This window comes from Puma concolor, chromosome D3 (genome assembly GCF_028749965.1).
Source record: "Puma concolor isolate L17-30 chromosome D3, mPumCon1.1.hap2, whole genome shotgun sequence".
NCBI classification, from domain to species: Eukaryota; Metazoa; Chordata; class Mammalia; order Carnivora; family Felidae; genus Puma; species Puma concolor.
The window spans coordinates 70025954-70047110 of NC_141678.1; the positions used below are offsets into that span (position 1 = coordinate 70025954).

At 43.1% G+C, this 21157-nt stretch overlaps 1 protein-coding gene across 2 annotated transcripts in view; it reads right to left on the reverse strand.

Moving 5' to 3' along the window:
• The window catches only part of MYO5B (myosin VB), a 342952-nt gene that overhangs the window by 171598 nt on the left and 150197 nt on the right, over positions 1-21157 (reverse strand). For both annotated transcript variants that reach the window (XM_086682946.1, XM_086682945.1), the window contains exons 3-4: positions 17083-17254; positions 12930-13074 (exon numbers count right to left, since the gene is read on the reverse strand). In XM_086682946.1, the coding sequence (XP_086539072.1) occupies positions 12930-13074; positions 17083-17254 (317 nt within the window). The remainder of the gene's footprint in view (positions 1-12929; positions 13075-17082; positions 17255-21157) is intronic.

The following is a 21157-nucleotide window of genomic DNA, read 5'->3' on the forward strand; positions in this document are numbered from 1 at the left end:
CCATCACAGTCAGAAGTTATTGGTTAACCTCTATTAATGCAGCCTCCAAAGATTTAGGTTGCAGGAGAATAGGAGAGGGCCACAGGCTACTCCTATGATCAGTCAAGACCCACACTTCTGGCTACATGACAGATGCCATAGTTCACGGGGCTATATTCTAAGTGTACAATATATTCTGGAGGCAATCACAACAAGGAATGGCTGCATGGGGAGTGCCAGCCAGGCCAGGAGAGTCTGGTGGGAGAAGACGAGACTAAAATGGGCACATTCCCAGAGCCACCTCCCCAGAAGTTGAGCCCTCGGGTGGGAGTGAGGGGAAAGAGATATCCACCCCCCTCTAAGAGTTTCCAACTGTGGAGTAGCTGTCTTCTGAGGGGAGAAGACATTTCTAGCCCAGGCTGGGTGTCACAACACTAAACTTGCTGAAAAAGGAACCCCGATAATAGAAGATGTGACCTCTAACTTGAAGAAATCTTAATCGTCCTAGGCATTTCATAAACACATACTCTGCAAACTAAGACATAAGGGGCTCTACAAACAAGATGATAAAATGAAAAGAGTTGTGGAAATGACCACCTCACCGAAACACTAAGAAAAATCTCTGCTTTGGATTGCTGAGCCAGAGTTCATACACATCAGGTAATTACGATGGATCAATATGTGCAATGACAAATGGGGTAAAACTTTGGGAGGCCCGTGACCCAGTAGGGAAGAACAGCTGGAATGTGCATGTAATGATCCCTAAGATCCTAACAGAAGTTTGAGACTACACATTCAGACCAATGCAGTTAAGTAGTTCACACGTCTATACCAATAGGTCCTCCATAGTCTCTCAGCAAACACATGTTAGAGGAACAGCTCTTCTTAGCCAGTAAAGGTGGCTCATCAGAGAAGTCGCCAGGATCCCACCCCTGCTCTCTCCCCTACAAGGTCCAAGACATTTTCTGAAAAGACATCCCAGAATTCTAAGTACTCTTGGTACTTGTTCTTCTCAAGGAAGTTAACTCCCTCTCTAACCAAAAAGGACATCTCTTTCAAAGCAGGTCATCGATCATGAGGCACTTCGTTCTCTAATTCTTGGAATACAAGAGACCTAAATCATTTCCATCATCTTCTAGCTAGAGGTGCCCCTCCTCTGGCTTCCAATATCATGGCTCTATATGATGGGGGCAGGAGCCAGGCAGGCTCAGGAACCATTTGCTTTTAAGTCTGTCCACCATGGTTCTCGAGGACGTTCACACACAGCATCACCCGCAGGCTTTCCGCGGCACCCCTCATGCACAGAGGAGGAGATGACCCTGCTGTTGACAAAGACCAGGTCCAGTACCTGGCCACACAGGTGGTTACAGGGAAGCTCTCAACCCTGCCTCACACAGATGAGCTAATAAGTATCAACATCTGAGCCTCTACTGATGAGCTCAAGCTCCGCAGGCGAGGCCTGGGCAGCTTGAAACCCTTGCGAGGATTCTCACAAGCAGCCAGTGCTGAGCATCCTGGCAGAAGAGGCCAGACGTTCACTGCAACTGGAGGGTCCTCTACCTTCCAAATGGCTTTCAAATTCTTTAACTTCTTTCATCGATCCAAACCCATGCTCAGATCCTCAATTCATGTTGAGATGTCAAAAGCAACCATGCAGGGCTTCAGAACTGGGGAGACTACCAACACTTGGGACTTGTGAGGGACACGTCTGAATCCCACAGATCAGATACTCTGTCCCACAAGTTTCCTCAACACTGGTCCAAAGACTTTGCTCTTTTATTAATCACTTATAGAGCTTAGAAAAAAAGAAAAAAAGGATTTGGTTCCACCCATGAGATTCTGATGGGGGGGGGGGCGGCGAGGGCAGTGGATCTCTCAGGGATATTGAGGCAGAGCTATTTAGGGGAACCTGTTTACTCCACCATGGACAAGACCAGACCCTGTCAGACACTAGGATTCAAATCTAACTACCTCCATGACAAAGGACCTCCCCAAGGCTTTCTTCTTTTTAAGCCAAAACACTGTCTGTTGTTGTATACCCGTGTGCTCATGGTAACCATGAGGAACTGAAAGAAAGCCGTGCTCTTTAACCCAGTCTAGAAAGAGGACTCCCCATTACGTCTCCATAACAGGGATGGGTTGCACAGAGCCAGCTACCTTACATCACCTCCTTCACTTTCTAACACACTGACAGGAGCCCTGCAGCCAGAGGCAGGGGGACTGCTTCTCTGTGGACCAGGAACTAGCCCACAAAAACTAATGGACTTTAGACACTGCCCTGGACTCTAAAATCGTCATCCTTTTTGAACACGCACCCCTACCAATAAGGGGAACCGAGAACATATAGATTCCTAAATTGCTTTCTGCTCCTGGCCTACACCACACACTTAGTGAGTGGCACCCTGGCAGGCTGTCTCTCAAACACCTAGGAAACCACCGCATGATGGCTGGGCACCGCAGCATCCTGTATTCTTTTCTGGTGCCGAAGACTACAGGCAATACCGCCAAAGGGGCAGCGGTGCCCACGTTCTAACCCTCTTCTAGGGGCTGCTCCGGAAGCAACCAGAGTGCAATTTCACTCTCGAGGCAAAGTAGAAAGTTGTCTGTCTTCTGTGTAGGAGAATAAAGAAGTTTGAAGCATGCAATTTAAGCGGCATTTCCTCTAAACAGACTGGCAACCACCTATCAACTTCTACAATTCTAATTTCAAACACAACCCTGTTAAAAAAAAAAAAAAAAAAAAAAAGAGTCCCAAAGAACTTCTGTAATCACATGGGATTGCCATCTTCATTTGGCCCTGAAGCTACTATTTGTTCTCTGAGGGAAACCCATGAAGAGAACCCCACTCAGCTTTGAAGTCTCCTTCCAGCTCTTCTCTCATTTGGATAGGATACCACCTACTAATTATCCCAGTATTACCACCATCACCATGACTAAGTCACATGGTTAATTGAACACTTACTTTGTGCAGAAACCATTCTAAGCACTTTTCAGGTATCAATTCCTATGAACTTTAATATTTATTTAAATTTAAGTTAGTTAACATACAGTGGAGTATTGGTTTCAGTAGAACCCAGTGATCCATCACTTACATACAAGACCCAGTGCTCCTCCCAACAAGTGCCCTCCTTAATGCCCATCTCCCATTTAGCCTACCCCCCAACCCACTTCCCTCCAGCAACCCTCAAAGAGTCCCTTATAAAAAGAGAGGAGACAAACCATATTTTTCCTTCCTTTCCCCTATGTTCATCTGTTGAGTTTCTTAAATTCCCCATATGAGTGAAATCAACCCATGAATTTTAACAAGCTTGTGAGTTAGACACTATACTCATCCCCATTTTAGAGACACTGGTGCAAAGTGAGTTCAACTTAAATCATTTGCCCAAAGTCACACAGCCAAGCTCTGAGAAGCCAAGCAGTCTCATCCTGGGACCCTGACACCAAGCCACCTTTGCTTCAGGGCATCTTCCTTTCCTACTCAACTCAGCCACTTGGCAGATGGTCTACAGCTGCTCAGTCTTCCCAGATAGAAATGTAAAAACAGGCAGTTCAAAGTGAAAAAGAAAGTGGTTAACACGGCGTGAAAGGCATTACTGCAATATAAACAGAAATGTCATTTCATTGCGCCAGGCTTCACATTTTATTAGCCTTGTAACCAAAAATTATTTCAGACACCTTGGAAAAACTAAATCCTAGCCACATGTCACCACCACTATAAACTCCAAAAGAAACCCATGAGGGGTGGGGAGTTTGGGATCAGAAAAAAGCTGTGTCACAAGAACAGCGTGTAGTCAACGAACCACAGGAGCTTGGGGCCACAGGGCACTGACCAGGGCAGACTCCGTACATGGCACACCGCACTCCAGAGTCGGTTTATTTGCTACCGACCCCGAGAAGGAAGTGCAGACGTGCATCCTCCCCTTTCAGAGGAGGAATGGACGAGCTTTAAATGAGAGAACTTGCCCAGGAAGAAACACGGAAGAGAGGCAGGAGACTAGGATGATGCTAACTGGGGTCTGTGCTAGCCCACCTCCTCACATGGGAGCACCCCCCATGTGCTCCCAGCCCAGTGTGTGCAGGTTTTAACAAGACTTAAAAATAGAGTCAAGCGCCCAAGCACCCTTTTATTTCAATTATTAGTATCTAGATAAAGAACTGCTCCCAGAACGTTACAAGAGTCGAACCAGATTAACACTTCTTCCTCAACGGATAAGAGCAGAGGCAAGAGATTCAGTAAATCTCCCTGTGTATCAAGCCAGGGGGAGGTACCATATCAGATGCGAAAATCAGGATTGAAAATCATACACGGGCTAGAGTGAGGTGCAGGCATAAAGGTGAAATTTAATATAAGTAACTGGAATCCTGCTCAGAGCCAAAAAATCAATTGTGCAAATGCAGAAGGAGGGCAACATATCTTAAAATAAGTTTCAATTTATAGTGACAAAGATCAGTGGTTATCTGGGAGCAGAGGGGTGGAGTTCAAAGGAACAGAAGGAAACTTTTGGGAGTTAAGGAAATGTTCATTATCTGAATCGTGGTGATGATTTCTTGGGTATATAAATATGTCAAAATGTGTCTACTTGTATGTGCAATTTAAATCTAACTGCATTTTAAATATATGCACTTTACTACCAGTCAATTAAATCTAGTTAAAGTTGTAAAAAAAAAAAAAATAGTTCTTATGCATATGTGGGCAGATTGGGGTGGGAAGAGAATTTTAACGGCTTGCAAACTTATGAAAATTCAACAGTATGAAATGACTGCCAAAAGCCGATGCAATTGTAGGCTCCCCCAACAGAAATTCTGTATGAAAATCAACTCTTCACCTCATCTGGCACACCACATCTAATGAGCACCAGTATCAGAAAGACCAGATGGTATCTAAGGGTGGCCACTCTGGGACAGGGTCTGAAAACCACACTGGCAGGAACGGCTGTGGCAGCCAGGATCCGGCCTCAAGCTGGGAGCGCCACACATAAGAAAATGCCCACCATCCTGTACAGCTGCACAGAGCTCAGACCTGTGGGTGAAAACAAAGGGAGACCAAGCAGAGCATTGGGGAATCCAGAAACTCCAGACGATGAAAGCAGTTAAATATGGCAGCATTTCAGACACAGTTCCCTGCACCGGGGATGTGCAAAAGCAGCACCCAAAGGGACCAATTGCTGGGACATGGTCTCTGGCCTTCTCAAAGCACAACTGACTTCCACCACACGACTACAGGCTCTCTCCTTCCAACATGCTAAACTCCCCCGGGCAAGAGAAAGAGGATTACTAAACCGAAGACTCAGGAGCCAAAATCTTTTAGCTGTACGATTTTTGATACGGGCCTTAACTTCACCAAGCATGGACACCTAATGGTCCAGGGCTATTCTTTTCTAAACTCACCATTTTAAGAACAGAATATACACTTACACTCAAGTTTCTTTTAACACAGGGATGTTATCGTTAGCTACATTCACTGCACACTTAAATAACTTTCCCCTGCACTCAGAAATTTAAACAGTGGAGCTAGAATTTTAAACATGATAGGTTTTATAGTGCTTTATGTTCTATACCTAAGGATTGCCCTTTGTAATCTCTTAGGTAAGGAGAGCATCCCAGAATTTGAACAGAGGGGGACTACTCAGGGCATGTTCTATAAATAAGACCTAATGTAAGAGAAGAAATTAAAAGCTGTTCCTGTGTCCAGACATCCTGAGCATCTTCTGGATCTCATCCTAAAGAAACCTAGTTCTAACCAGTCCTGACTTGAAGCCTTCATGAATGGGAAGGAAAACAAAACTTCACCCATCAATCAGGGTTGACTCAAGTCATAATTTCAAAGTTTATGGTAAGAATTCAACAAGTTGGTGCTCCTCACTGGTCTTCCCAGTGATTCTGTCATTTGTTGTATTCAACACCAGCCAATGAACTTCAACATCCACACCCCAAATGTTCACAGTGCTTGACAGCTTTCTCAAGACTCTTCATAATTTCCCACTGGGTCCTAGTCCCTGAGGTAGAGCCAATGTTCTCATAAAGGATGAGGAAACCAAGGAGTGCCTGGGTGGCTCAGTCAGTTATGCATCTGGCTCTTGGTTTCGGCTCAGGTCATGATCTCATGGGTCATGAGTTCAAGCCCCAAGTTGGGCTCAGTGCAGAGCCTGCTTGGAATTCTCTGCCTCCCTCTCTCATAAATCAAACAAATTTTCAAGAAAAAAAAAAAAAAAAGGGTTACGATACCAAGAAGCACAGAAGCCAAAACATTTGCCCATAGACATTACCAGAAAACAGAACTTGGACAGAAAACACTTCAGTGAAACCAAACGTGGCCCTGCTCTCCTCAGCATGACTGCATGCTCTCACTGAAAACTGGAGCCCAATCACAATTATGTCACAAAATAAGGAAGAAACAGATCTCAAAACAAAATGTGGATTTAGGCCACTTACGTATAGTTCTTTTTAAAAAATTATCTTCCCAACAGTCCTAATCCCAGAGTCTGTAGCTGAAGAAACCCTACAAAGTCCTGAGTCCTTTCTCCGATAACCCACAAATACTCCACCCCAATTATCAAGAAGGTAAAGTTGTCCAATCATTTTCACCTCCAAAGATGGAAAATTCAGAGTTTATCTCCTCTCTATTACAGCACACATCTCCAGCCTCTCACTTCTACTCGTACCTTTAACCCTTTAACTCTCTTCCTGCTGTTTACCTGAAAGGCCTCTAGATTTCTGGGGCACCACTTTTATACTATGGATATTCCTTTCCATACTGTTCCCTGGAAAACCTTTGAGTTCTCTACAAACTCTGCATACTTCTAGGGACACAAAGCCACCAAGATACCCTCTCTAGGGACCCAAGCAGGGTTTATAAATTTGATTCCTTCTCTCCCCTGTGAACACAGGCTTTCTGCTCTCAAGGAGCTCCTCCCCATCTCTGAGAAGGCTCCCACCCACAAGAGTCTGTTCCATTCACCACTGGCCCCCGGGCCACAGGTGTGCCTGCTTACATGCCTCCCCGGGATCCCAGGTAATAGCTGTCCCATCTTTCACCATTAGTCACAGCTTGGCAACACAGCAGAGTGAGATGGAAATGTGTGTGTTCAATTACCTTGGCTAACTGAGCAAATAGATTTGCTTTGCAGTATCCCCACTCTTTCAGAAGAAAACAACACATAACTCAAAAAAGGGCCAGTCCAACAAGATGGCCCACTTTCACCAACAAAGCTAGAAAATGCACTGAAACTCTAGTCTCACTGTGCAACCTTAGATACTTTTAAGCCAAAGGGAAAAGGTCTACCCTTTGGCTCTCATGGTGTCCTGGATCGGCTCTGTTCTGGAAGACCATCTGGATCAGGAGGTACCACTGAGGGAGGGAAGTAAGGCTTCTCAGCTAAAGCAGGGGCTTCAGGGCAAAGTGACCAAGCCTGGATACCAGCCTCATGCATTTACTATCTTCATAACTTTCGATGATTATTTAACATCCTTAAGTCTCTATCCTTGCCTGCAAGGTGGGGATAATGGATCTCACTTGGAGAAATGCGTTAATATGTTGATCCCTCCCGTTCTTGAATATCAATCACAGACCCTAAAGCAAATGAAAGGGACATGTGTCCCAGGGTCTCACACCCCAGAGTTCCCTATCATTCACTATATAGAGGCTATTTACAACAGACCAATTCTATGCACAAGAACAGAAGCTGCTCACAAGATGTTTCCATCCCTGGAAAAGGTATAGGAATGTGGAAAAAGAAAATATTATGAAACAGGGCCCACTGGAGAAAAAAAAAATATTCCCTGAATATTCCGCATCCTACTACCTCCTTATGTAACAAGCTCGAAGATGTCTCCATACTCTAGACCAGTGTTTCCCAAAGAGTGAAATCAGTCCCTTGAGAAAACCCCTGAAAACAGTGTTGTGTCTAAAATGCATCCCCACCTTAAAACTCAGAAAGCACGTCAACATCACTGCTCTGAGAATCTCTGTGTTAAAGAGGATTCACTGGATTAATCCAGGGTTTCCCAAACTTGTTTCACCATCTCTTCATCCCTCTGTTAATAGCACACACACAGTCTTCCCAAAGTTGACCCCGGCCTTCACAAGTCTCCAGTCTGGCCCCTAACTGTACATGACCATACCTTTGTTTTTTAACAGCTTTTTTTGAGATAATTCACAGAACACCCGATTCACTCTTTTCAAGTATACATTTCAAAGCGTTTTAAGAAAATTTGCTCAACTATAGATCCATCACCACAATCGATTTTAGAACATTTTTATCCCCTCCCTAAAAAGATACTGATATGCAACCGCTCCCCCATTTCACCTCTAGCCTCAAGCCCAGGGCAAACAATGTGCTTTCTCTCTAGATGAACATTTTATGTAAATGGAATATGATATGTGGTCTTCTGTGTCTGGCTGCTTTCACTAGGCAGGGTTTTAAAGGTTCATCTCTGTGGTAGCATGTATCAGGACTTGGTTCTTTTTTATAGCCAAATAATATTTCACTGTATGGATGTACCACTTTTTATCCATTCATCAGCTGATAGACTGTTTTCATCCTTCGGCTATTTATGAGTAATGCTATTATGAACATTTGTATATAAGCTTTTACATGAACATATTTTCATTTCTCTTGTGTAATTACGTAAGAGTGGAATTGCTGGGTCATGCAATAATTGCGTTTAACTCACTGAAAACTGTCAGACTTCTCTAAAGTAGCTGCACACTGTACATTCACACAAGGAGCACATGAAGATTCTAATTCCTCCACATCCTTTCCAACATTTGTCATTTGGCTTTTTTAATTACACATCCCAAGGGGTATGAAGCAACAGGTACCTGTGGTTTTGTGACCATGCCTTTGATGCCCCACTTCTGGAATTACGATCACCCTATTCTAGCCCCCCAGAGGCCTTCTTCTCACTACATATCCCACCAATTCAAGATCCAGCTTAAGGGGCGCCTGGGTGGCGCAGTCGGTTAAGTGTCCGACTTCAGCCAGGTCATGATCTCGCGGTCCGTGAGTTCAAGCGCCGCATCAGGCTCTGGGCTGATGGCTCAGAGCCTGGAGCCTGTTTCCGATTCTGTGTCTCCCTCTCTCTCTGCCCCTCCCCCGTTCATGCTCTGTCTCTCTCTGTCCCCAAAATAAATAAACGTTGAAAAAAAAAAAATTTTAAGATCCAGCTTAAACGCTGCAGTTTTCTTGGACCATCTGTGACAGTCAAGACTCCAGACTCAAGTCAAATGACCCCATGCATGGCTTTTATATACACTTCCTGTTGTTAGAGGTGTTTTTGGTCCACTATTACATCTTCTCTAACCAGACTGTGTGCTCTGCAGAGTTGAAGGAAAGTTCTTACATTTTTCAGTGTTCATTCAGTAAGGAACCCAGCAAATGATGCATACCACACCAATGTCTGCAGATACAATCTAATGCAGGAGCTGAGGCTGAGAAAGGTCAAACTGGAAGAGCAGGCATTCTGGATCTTTGAGTGGGAGAAAGGAGCAGTACTAACCAGTGGAGGTCGGCCCCCCCACCCCGTCTCACAGGAACTATAGGTTCTCATGCAGAGGCCAGAACTCACGAATGTGAGGTTTCGTACGATTCTTCTTCTACTTCATTTCAAATCTCCATTTACTCCCAAGTCCAGCCTTAATGAATTCAACAGAGATGGGGACAGTGACCAATTGTTGGCTGTCCTTGTGTCTCCTCCTCCACCTCCTTTCCTCCAGCACAGGACTCCGTGGGAGCTCTCAGGATGGGGATGATGGTCTGTATTTATCCCTTTGAGCTGTGACAGGCTCCCTGACCCACTCAGAACACATCAAGAGTTGGAGAGTCCCTGACGTGAGCCATATCAAGAAAGAAAAATCAAATCCTCAGTGAATCACGAGAAAGAATTGCTGAATCCAAGGCGAACTAAGTCACAAACTCAGCGTAATGCTGGGTGAAGTGATTAACTTTGGTTTCTTACACCCTTCATTTTGCTCAGCTGTTACAGAGGCTCAGATTCAAAGCCACACCGTTGAATTAACGGTTATTTCAACTATAACTGATGCGTCAGGAAGGGCACAACACAGTTGGCAGGTATTGTTAAATATGTTCTAGCATCTAGAATTAACAGAGCAGATCTATACTGCAAGTATAGCAACAACCTTCCCTTCCCTCCCCTGCATCTGACCAATGGGTCTCCTCTTTCCCTGCACAGCAAAGATTCTCCAGGGGCCTCCAGTGCATCTCTCAGATCAGTAACAGAAACGCTAAGTCACTGACCCCACCAAATTCAACAATAGCTCTCTATGGCCACACGTGCTGGTCCTTCTACTTCTAGTCTAAGTTCATGAGCAAAAATTGCGTAAGAATTTCAGTAAAATTACTTGGCTGCACCCTAGGACTCAGAGTACAAGGAGTATAAACCTTAAAATAAAACCCTTAAGGAAGCAATTCCTCATTCAACTTTAACCTCCAAGCCCCTTAATTGCCAAATTTATAACCCATCTATACACCACCCTGTACAACCACATCCCCTTCTAATGGATGTGAACAAGGACCCAAACAAATGAAATAACCCGACTGTAGAAGAACCATGAACCCAGCTTCAAGCATGGAAAGGAAGAAGGGAGGCATCTAGGCAAGAGGATCTATGGTGTGGATAAAGCTGGAGGCCAGGAAATTCCAAAAGCTATTGGGGGCACCTCAAGAAGTCTTTGGTAAAGAACAACTTCTGGTACATCTAAGCACAACTGGGTAAAAGAGGAGAATGAAACGAAAAATAATTATCAGTGACATCCATCCAAAGAGACGTCAAAGAGCTACTAGAACTTTTAGCATGGTAGGAAGTCACAAGTAACCCACACCCACCTTCTGTTTTATAACCATAAAGAAACCACCCTTCAAAGGAGAAAGATAGTTTAAGATTCAGCTTAAGTGATTCTCCCAAGGCATGGAAGCCTGTCCAGACCCCAGATCTCTCTCCACTGTGCCACACACTTGACCTCCCACAGTAATATATGAATGGGGCTATGTACTAAAACACATTAAAACCCATTCTTTTCTCCACATGGCATGGCCTTGAACCACACTTTGTTAGGTTTGCATAAGTTATCAAGGTAAGTGATTTCTGGCCAAGCCCCGAAGTAGATTTATACAGTATGTGGTCTTTCTTATGGCATTAAAGAGATCAAAGGTTGAGACCATTTTAGCGTCCCCCCGCCCCCCCCCCCCCCCGACTCTCCTACTACATTTAGGAGAAATAAAATGGTTACGGATCATTCTGTTTGTTCAATTGCTCAGTTCTCCCATCACTGCTTATTTTGAACATAGTATAGATCTAGAAGGAAGAACTTTTTATATACAGAGCTCTACAATCAGCAATACCACACTAAATCTATAAACAAGCTTATAAAAGTGGCCTTCTTTCTTAGAAAAGTTAATCAGGCTGACAATTATACTCTGAGATCCACTGAAGCACAGACCATCTTAAACGGGATTCTCCTTCTAACTCCCCACAAAGGACTTTCCTACATTTGCTGCTAGCTCCATAAGGTGTTCTGTAGAAATGGCAAGAAAGATGGCTGACAAGATCGAGCATGTTAGTGTGAACAGGAATATGCATTTCCACCAAAACTTTGGTGAAACTTTTTTTCCCTACCTTATGCCTGAATAGCTTAAGACCATCAATGTGGTGATTAGTTTTAGTTGTCAACTTGGCTAGGCCAGAGTACCTAGACATTTGGTCAAACACTGGTCAAGATGGTGCTAGTGAAGATATTTTTTAGATGAGATTAACATTTCAAATCAGATTTTTTTGTTTACCATTACCCTTCATAATGTGGGTGGGCCTCAACCGATCAGATGAAGGCCTTCCTCCAAGACAGAATTATGACAGCAGACTGCCTTCAGACTTCAAACACATCAATTCTTCCATGGGTTCCAGCCTATTAACCTCTCCTGTGGATTTTGGATTTGCCAAGCCTCCACAATTACATGAGGCCATTCCTTACACACACACACACACACACACACACACACACACACACACACACACACACTCACTCTCTCTCTCTCTCTCTCTCTCTCTCTCTCTCACTCTTTCTCATCCCTGGTTTACTTGTTCCATTTACCTGTAGAACCTTAGTACAATCACCTAGCCCATTTTCCAATGAAACAGACCAGTACCCATCTTTCAGAGCTAAAAAAGAGCAATACAGAGATTTACTTCAGTGTCTAAAGAGAAACTCTAACACCAAAATCTAAAAAAAAGAAAACAAAAAAACCACCCAACCTACTACACATAACGACTACTTTGAAATTCCTATCTAAATGCTTGGTATATTAAGAAGTTGTCCAAGGGGCGCCTGGGTGGCGCAGTCGGTTAAGCGTCCGACTTCAACCAGGTCACAATCTCACGGTCCGGGAGTTCGAGCCCCGCGTCGGGCTCTGGGCTGATGGCTCAGAGCCTGGAGCCTGTTTCTGATTCTGTGTCTCCCTCTCTCTCTGCCCCTCCCCCGTTCATGCTCTGTCTCTGTCCCAAAAATAAATAAACGTTGGAAAAAAAAAAAATTAAAGAAGTTGTCCAAGAATCCTGGTTCCTTCAAAGGGAATCTGCAGTGGAATCTGCAAAATGAAGGGTGATGCTAGAAAATGAATTTGTGACACCAGAGGGGAGGAAAGAGTGCCAAAAGGAAGCCAAGGAGACATGAAATCTAAGGCATCCATTTATTTCATTGCTCAGGAAATGAACAAGGTCTTGGGAGCCACTGTTCAAGAATAGGTTCAGGTTCCCAAGAAGATGCTGAAGACATGAGGAAATGCACTAAGAAATAGAACCTGGGCTGGTGCGGTTTCCAGTACTTTTACTCAATCCCAGGATCACCAACTGATTGCTAGGCAAAAGCAGTCAAGGAAGGCAGAAACTTCTACCAGAAGGATTACCCAGAAGGACTCCCAGGCTGAGGTCATTCTTACCTGGCCATCTGCTTGTAGGCTTCTTCTGCCACAGCAAAGATGTGGGGGTCCATGTCCCCCATGTTTTGGCCACTGTAGGCATAGATGACATCTTGACCATAGATTGGCAACTGTTCATAAGGATTAATGGCAACAAGCACGATACCTGCAAAGAGACAATGTAGTCAGATTCTGATAGCAATACAGCCACCTGACATCCACTTTCAAAGGCCCTTGTTCATATCCATCAAACTAAAACATGAAAAATGAAATGAATCACAACCAATCACTCAACCAAATCAAGACGTATCTGTGTTGTCCAGGTACTGTGCCAAATCCTGTTGGAGAAAAGAAAGCTGGGCTTCCACATGCCCTAGTGCATGGAATAAACACAGGTCCATGTACACACGTACACCACTGCTCAAATTCCTGAAATACATAAAAATGTTGCACAACCAGAGAGAAGAGGATGCTTAATTCTGTCAACAGGTGTTAGGCTTTATTTTTTAATTTTTTTTAATGTTATTTTTGAGAGAGAGAGAGAGTGCAAGCAGCAGAGGGGCTGAGAGAGAGGGGGACACAGAATCCGAAGCAGGCTCCGAGCTGTCAGCACAGAGCCTGGCACAGGGCTCAAATCCACAAACCGTGGAATCATGACCTGAGCCAAAGTCAGACGCTTAACCCACTGAGACACCCAGGTGCCCCAACAGGTGTTAGGCTTTAAAAGCCATCTCGGTCTTAAAAACTGAGAACAAGCTGAGGGTTGACGGGGGTTGGGGGAGAGGGGAAAGTGGGTGATGGGCATTGAGGAGGGCACCTGTTGGGATGAGCACTGGGTGTTGTATGGAAACCAATTTGACAATAAATTTCATATTATAATTAAAATAATATAAAAATAAATATAAATATAAGCCATCTCTGAATTGAAATCTAGGAAATGAACAAATTTTCATTTGTGTATGGGTTATCTTACCTAAATACAAATTGTGGGCGTGTAACATGATTTACATATCTTAAGGTCAAATCTTATCTTAGCCAGTTATTAACTGAGTTATTCTGGCAAATTACTTAACTCTAAGTGCCTCAGTTGCCTGGACTATAAAATTGGGAACAGCAATTACCTTTACTTGATTGTCCTGAGGACAATGATTAATACAGAACTTAGACCAGCATCTTGCATAGTAAGCACTGTGTGTTAGATTTTTATTAGCTCACATCACATTATATCATGTATTATCTTTCCTTTTACTTTTTAAAAAAAAATTTGCATCCCCAGAACCATACATCACAATGATGGACTCAATAAATACACACTGCATGAAGAGTCAGCAAATCACCTAACGTTCCAGATCTTTTATGGAAGGGCACATAATATTTGAGAATGTAAAAAGAAAAAAATTATTATCTTCAAGAGAGAAATGCATGCCTTTGTCTTTCCCAAAAGAGCACATTCTGGATCTTGCAAGAATCACTGACAAGGGTACAAAATATTTGAGCTTTTCCAGGCATGTGGGGAAGAGAAAACAGGAATGGAAAAGTCATTGCCAAGTGGGAGATCTCCACCATTGTGTCTCCCTTTGGTGTTTGAAAAGGGACACAAGAAAATGAGAAGACAAACCAGAGAATGAGAAAAATATTTGCAAAAAAACATAACTGATAAAGGACTAGTACCCAAAATACATAGAAACAGTTGAGGAACCTCCATACCGCTTTCCAGAGTGGCTGCACCAGTTTGCATTCCCACCAGCAGTGCAAAGGAGATCCAGAAGATGTGGGGTGTGTGTGTGTATACATATATACATACATACACAATGTGGTATATATTACTCGGCAATCAAAAAGAATGAAATCTTGCTATTTGCAACTATGTGGATGGAACGAGAGTATTATGCTAAGTGAAATTAGTCAAAGACAAATATCATAGGGCTTCACTCATACGGGGGTGGGCTAAACGGGTAAGGGGCATTAAGGAATCTACTCCTGAAATCATTGTACTATATGCCAACTAACTTGGATGTGAGGCTGTGGAGAAGTGGAAACTCTTTATTGCTGTCCAACGCAAAATGGCACAGCCACTTTGGCAGTCTCTTACACAAAACAATCTTACCGTAGGATACAGCATTGACACTCCTAGGTATTTATCCAAAGGAGTTGACAACATATCCACACCACCACCTGGCAGGTGGATGCTTGTGGCAGCTTTGACAATTGACAAAACTTAGAAGCAACTAAGATGTTCTTCAATAAGTGAATCAAATGCGAAACATCCAGACCATGGACTGTAAGTGCTATAAAAAGTGATTTATCCAAGTATGAAAAGACATGGATGAAACTTAGAGGGTTACTAGGTGGAAGAAGCCAATGTGTATACAGCCACATATGGGGATTCCAACCCCATGATATTCTATAAAAGGAAAAATGATAGAGGCAGTATAAAACATCAGGGGTTGCCAGGGACGGGGCAGCAGAGGGGGTGGGGTGGGGAGGGATGCAGAGGCAGATCATAAGGGATTTTAGGGCAGTGAATCTACAGTTAGGATAGCATAATGGTGGATACGTGTCCTTGTACATTTGTCCAAACCCACACTATGTACACCACCAAGAGTGAACCCCAGTGGAAACTATGGACTTTGAGTGATGATGTGCCACTGTGGGTTCATCAACGGTTGGGGAAAGGGTATTATATGGGAAATCTCTGTATCTTCCCTTCAGTTTTGCTGTGACCTGAAGTTGCTTTAAACACTAAAGTCTATTTAGAAGAAAGAAATGCCAGAGAATACTTGGAAGAATCTTGTCTGTTACATTTCAGGCTAAGGGAGGAAAAGGACACCCACCAAGTCTTCAAATGGAAGTTTGCCCGAAAAGACCACCTGGACCAAAAACCAAGGCCCCAGACCCTGATAAATTCCCAAGGCTAATGACTTGGAGAATTCTTCGAAACAGCCTTACATGTTCTACTGATTGTTAGAGAGTTGTACAAAACCCTAATTCACACAGCATTCAAATTTTGATATTATACTCTAAGGCCGCACATTCTCCTAAAATATCTCAGCCACTTTCACAGCAGAAAACAAGTGTTTCCTGATGACTCAGAGCTCTGGGCAACACTGGTCACTCTCAACAGCTGATGCTATAGGAGCCAATGGGCATTTGGGTAAGTGTGTACAGACACCAGGACCTCTTCTAGAAGGGATACCTTTAAACGTTGAAGCTGATGGTGGTTTACTCCTTTCTCCTCAAATGGGAGGTTTTTGTTGTTGTTGGAAAAAAATCCCAACTTATTAAAACCTCTGAATACTAATGGTCTTTTTCAGATAATATCACCATTAGCAATTGGGTTGAAGTTGTTTTGGGGAAACTACTTCTCACGCACTGACGTCTGACAGGAAAGCTCACTGGAACTTAGTAGCCAACCCATCGATTCCAAACCCAAGTGGATTATCACTGTGAGAAGAACTCTGGTCCTAAGGCCTCACTTGTGATCATGACAAGACCACGGCTCTGAGGCACAGCTGGGACGACCCCCACAAAGAAACCCGTGGCCTGACTCCTCAACCAGATCCTAAAATGATTTGCCCCACAGATAATGGTTTCTAGGGATCTAGATCTTACCATACCACTTAATATTCAAAAAAGAAAAAAACTGGAATGTGGGAAATTGAGAAGTTTCAAGAAAACCAAACAGGAGAATTTTGAGGACATTTTATTGTAAAGTATTTCCATGTTTTCTGCTCATGGATTTGACAAATTCATCACGCACCACGTCTGTACATGGCAAGGCAGAGAGTCAGACAAAGACAGGACTTCCTTAGAGGACAGAAGCCAGCCAGGCATGTTCACAGGAGTGCGCTCAGTGGAGAGAGCAGACTCCTGAGCTAGGACCCTGGGATCTACTTACTGCTGTCCTACAGGCTTTGGGACTGTGCCTAAGTCAGGCCACATCGTGTGGTCCACTTCCTCCCCGGCTGAGCTGTGATTAACACCAATCATCCCACAGAGATGTAGGGCAGCCTAATTAAGCCACATTCACTGATTGCAAACCTTTCAAGGGTCTCAGTTGAGAGGTACTCAGGAGAATGCTAGTAGGATTCCTAACCATTAGAGTTTAACACATCAAGTCTGAAGATTGTAAGTACTTTCAAACACATGCAGCCAACAGATGTACGCCACTTACCACAGTAAGTGTAGATGTGGTTCGACTCCAGGAAACGGACCTTTAAATTATGCAAAACTGCAGGCTCATGTAGATAGCTAAGGGCAGTTAGGTCATTTTCTCCCACCAAGATGTCTGGATTCCGCAAAAAGGGCAGCTGGTTGCTTTGGACATCAATAGGGTATTCCCGAATCTAAAGAAATGCAAGTAATAGACACAGAAAGGCAGGGTTATGAACCATTTAGCCTGTATCCAATATCCTGTCACATTGGCTAGGATCACGGTCCTAACATGATCATACATGATGAAGACAGATAACCTTCTTTTAAAGATGAGCAAACCGACAAAGTACTTATGTTGCCCTAAGAGACCAGCTCAGGAGGAAAATTTGCTGGTAACAGAATCCCAGTATAGCAAGATAAAAGACTGAATGACAGGAGAGATTCAGGAAGCACAAGATTTAATGACATGTTCTACTGGCTTCTCAAAGAAAAGATACTGAGTCTTGAATCCTGGTCCCAACAGGAGTACTGCTTCTGTCTCCCATGTAGCCAACCTTCACCCCCATTTAATGCTGATGCCTTCCTCTGCCCCATCATCCAACATGTTCACTTTTTTTTTTGGATGGCCTAATAACAAACTGCTCTCCATAAATGCCCTCCAGGTGTACACATATTCCTCAACATCCTGACAACAAGCGACTCTAGGGCAGGAACTTTACTTTGACCTAACATAATAGGAGCTCGAGATCTATAGGTGTGTATAATCAGGAAGTCTCAGATGCAAAGTGCTATTCTTCTATCCTTAGCATAGCAGCTGGACAGGAGTACTCAAAGATGATTTCTGACACGTTATGTTTAAAACTGACTCGTGTACACACCTATCTACATAATAGGAGAATCTTGGCTACAGTTTATCATGTCCTATCTAAATTCCTTATAGTGTAGTTAAAAATCATCTGAGAGCTTGTAAAAACAATTTCCCCAAACACTACTTATATGTTTAGGAGTTCTGGGGTGGGGCCCAGGAATCTGAAATTTTGAAAAATCCACAAGTAGTTCTGCAATAGGCAGTTTACAGATATCTTAAGAACCACTATTCTATAGAAGCCTTTCAAGAAAGTCTACAGACATAGCTTCAATTTACTAGAGGAACAGTTTTTTTAAAAGAACATAAATATCAATGTTCTCTCCCATCTCTCCCACTTTTAGATGGTCACACACAACCAGATATTAAGGTGTATTAAAACCAGCAAGTTTAATAACGCTAAAATAGGCAGGTAAATGAAACCTAATAGCAGATCCCAAAATAACAAGCACAGAAGGAAAATTTGTTCAGAAGAATGCTGAAGCAAATGGTTAAAAATGAATTTCCCCTCTAATAGCAGCAGATAAAGCCTTTTAAGGAAAAAGAAAATAGAGCTAGGGTTCTATTCTCATTCCTTCAAAGACCAAAGTAAGGTTTAGGTAAAATACAAAATAATAAATAAATAAAAACGCCACTAAAATAAAAAACAAAACTAGTAAGAAGATGTAGTCAGGTAGTTTTAAGAGCTTTGGAAGGAAGTACTTTCAAAGGATGATGCAAGAGCCAGTAGTATGTCACAAAATTTTTTATTTTGACTATAAATGGAATTTTTAAGCCATCATGAAACACACCATGTGCAGAGGAGAGGACAAAGATTCTGCATTACCTAACAGAATTAATCTTAATATCCAAAGTTTTAAGAAGCCAAAAAGAATACCAACAGCCCAACAGAAAATAATGCAGAGGCTACGAGCCACAAAAAGTACAAAAGGAACATGAAAAGCTATTCAGTGACATTAACCAAACAGATGCAAATAATAGATTATTAGCATTATATCACATAAGCAAAGGTGTAAAAACTGCCAAGACCTTAAATATGAAGGATGTGGCCCAACAGGTGGGTTGTTTGTGGGTTCAGATTGATGGACCTTTTTGGAAGACAGCTAGCCACACGAGTCTGAAACTTTTATGAATAGACTCTTCCTTGGCCTCCAAAGACCATCTTACAAATGAGCAAAGATATCCACAATCTAGAGACAGGAAGGTAAAACATGACATATACCTGTAAAGACAAGCAGCTCCCCACAGCATTCTGCTGAATTTACAAAGAGGCATGTTACAGAATGAAATCTAGGATTCCTTTTATTGCAAACTTTATAGAATGACATCCCCACAAATTATCAACAGTTACCCATGTAAGCAAGGTTTTCCTTGTACAGGTTCTTGTTGGGGGGGTTGTGTGTTAATCAAGGCCATTCTCTTTTTCGTGCAAAGGTGACTCCATACAGGAGACCAGTAAACTAGCTATCCTGAACAGGACACAAAATTTCCAAAAGGTGGGCAACAGGGGGAAACAGAACATGTTGAGATTTTAAGTTCTAGAGGTGATGGTCCCCTTCATCTCTGGCTGAGTTACTGGTATCACTGGGACCCTAACCCGACCCTCCCACTCTGAGTCTTTCTGAAGACTTCCCCATGGAGATTCATGTTCCCCGCCCCCAGAGAAAGGAGCACGTTCACTCTGCATGTCCTGTGTGGCTCTCCACACCACCCCCCTACCACTGGCACAGGACGTAGCCAAGTGCAGAACCACAAAGCTCACCTAGGTCAACCCCTCATTTCTCAGATTAGAAAGCCGGGGCCTGAGCTCAGAGTCTTTAAACCCTGAGACAGAAATGCTGGCATTTCCTCCATATTTCCTCACATAAATCTTTCCCTCAAAAAATCTCCCCCAACTGCGGAGGGAAAGGCATATGCAATTTTGTGAAAATATGGTCCACAAATAAGCCAGTGGCTCTGGTTATAGTGAAATAGAGAAGTAAAAATGTCCAGAGCAGTCACCAAGATGTAAGAGGGGCAAACTCATGATTCAAGGATGATTTTGTGGTGTGTTTGTCCAGAGGGAAGCAGGGAATGAGTAACTTAAGATTTTTTTTTTTTTAATTTTTTTTTTCCAACGTTTATTTATTTTTGCGACAGAGAGAGACAGAGCATGAACGGGGGAGGGGTAGAGAGAGAGGGAGACACAGAATCGGAAACAGGCTCCAGGCTCTGAGCCATCAGCCCAGAGCCTGACGCGGGGCTCCAACTCGTGGACGGCAAGATCGTGACCTGGCTGAAGTCGGACGCTTAACCGACTGCGCCACCCAGGCGCCCCTTAAGATTTTTTTAAAATAGGATTTTGATTCCAACACTGATGTTAGTATCGAACATTTACAGCTAATGTGGTTTTACTTGAAATCTAAGCATTTAGGATGTGATCAGGGACCATGAACACTTTCTGGCATAGAAGACTTCACTATGTAACAAGGCCTTTGGAGGTGAGGAAGAGGTTTGATGTGAACTCATAATATTGAATTCTCTGTCACCCACCTGGAATGAATCTCAACCTTCCCCTTGAGACTAGGAAGAGAGGGGCATCTCTCATCCGTCCCTACCTAGCATATTGGGACTAACCAAAACTTGAGAATACAGAGGAAGTAGTTAGGGGATTAAGTCCATATCTGCACTTTCCACTAAGGTAGCATATGGAAATTACATTTGTTGAGATTAAGTACAGTTAAAATTTCTCAGTGTCTCAGCCACACTAGTCATATTTCAAGGGCTCAACAGACACATGTGGCCAGTGACCACCACACTAGACAGTACAGACAGACAACATTCTACTATAGCACAGTCATCCTTTGGAAAGCATTGGTCCAGATTGCTCTATACTCTATGGTTTTAGAATACTTAGCTGAATGTCTGATTTTGTTTCATGACCTCTCTCATACCAATTCATATCCATGTTACATTACACAGAACCATATAAATAGAGTATAACCATAAAAATATCTTTGAATGACAGCTCCCAACACAAAGACCTGGAGCTAATAAGAAGCACGTATGGTAGATAAAGGCAACTTCTTGCTCCTACTCTACCCATACAGCTAAGACATCCAGACAAAAGATAAGCTAGTAAAAACAGGGTTACCAGCTGGCAAGAGGTTGGTGTTAACACAAGAGCTACACACATCATCCTCTAGTGGCAATGGTACCCAACTAGGGGACAAAGGGGGTAGAGAACCAT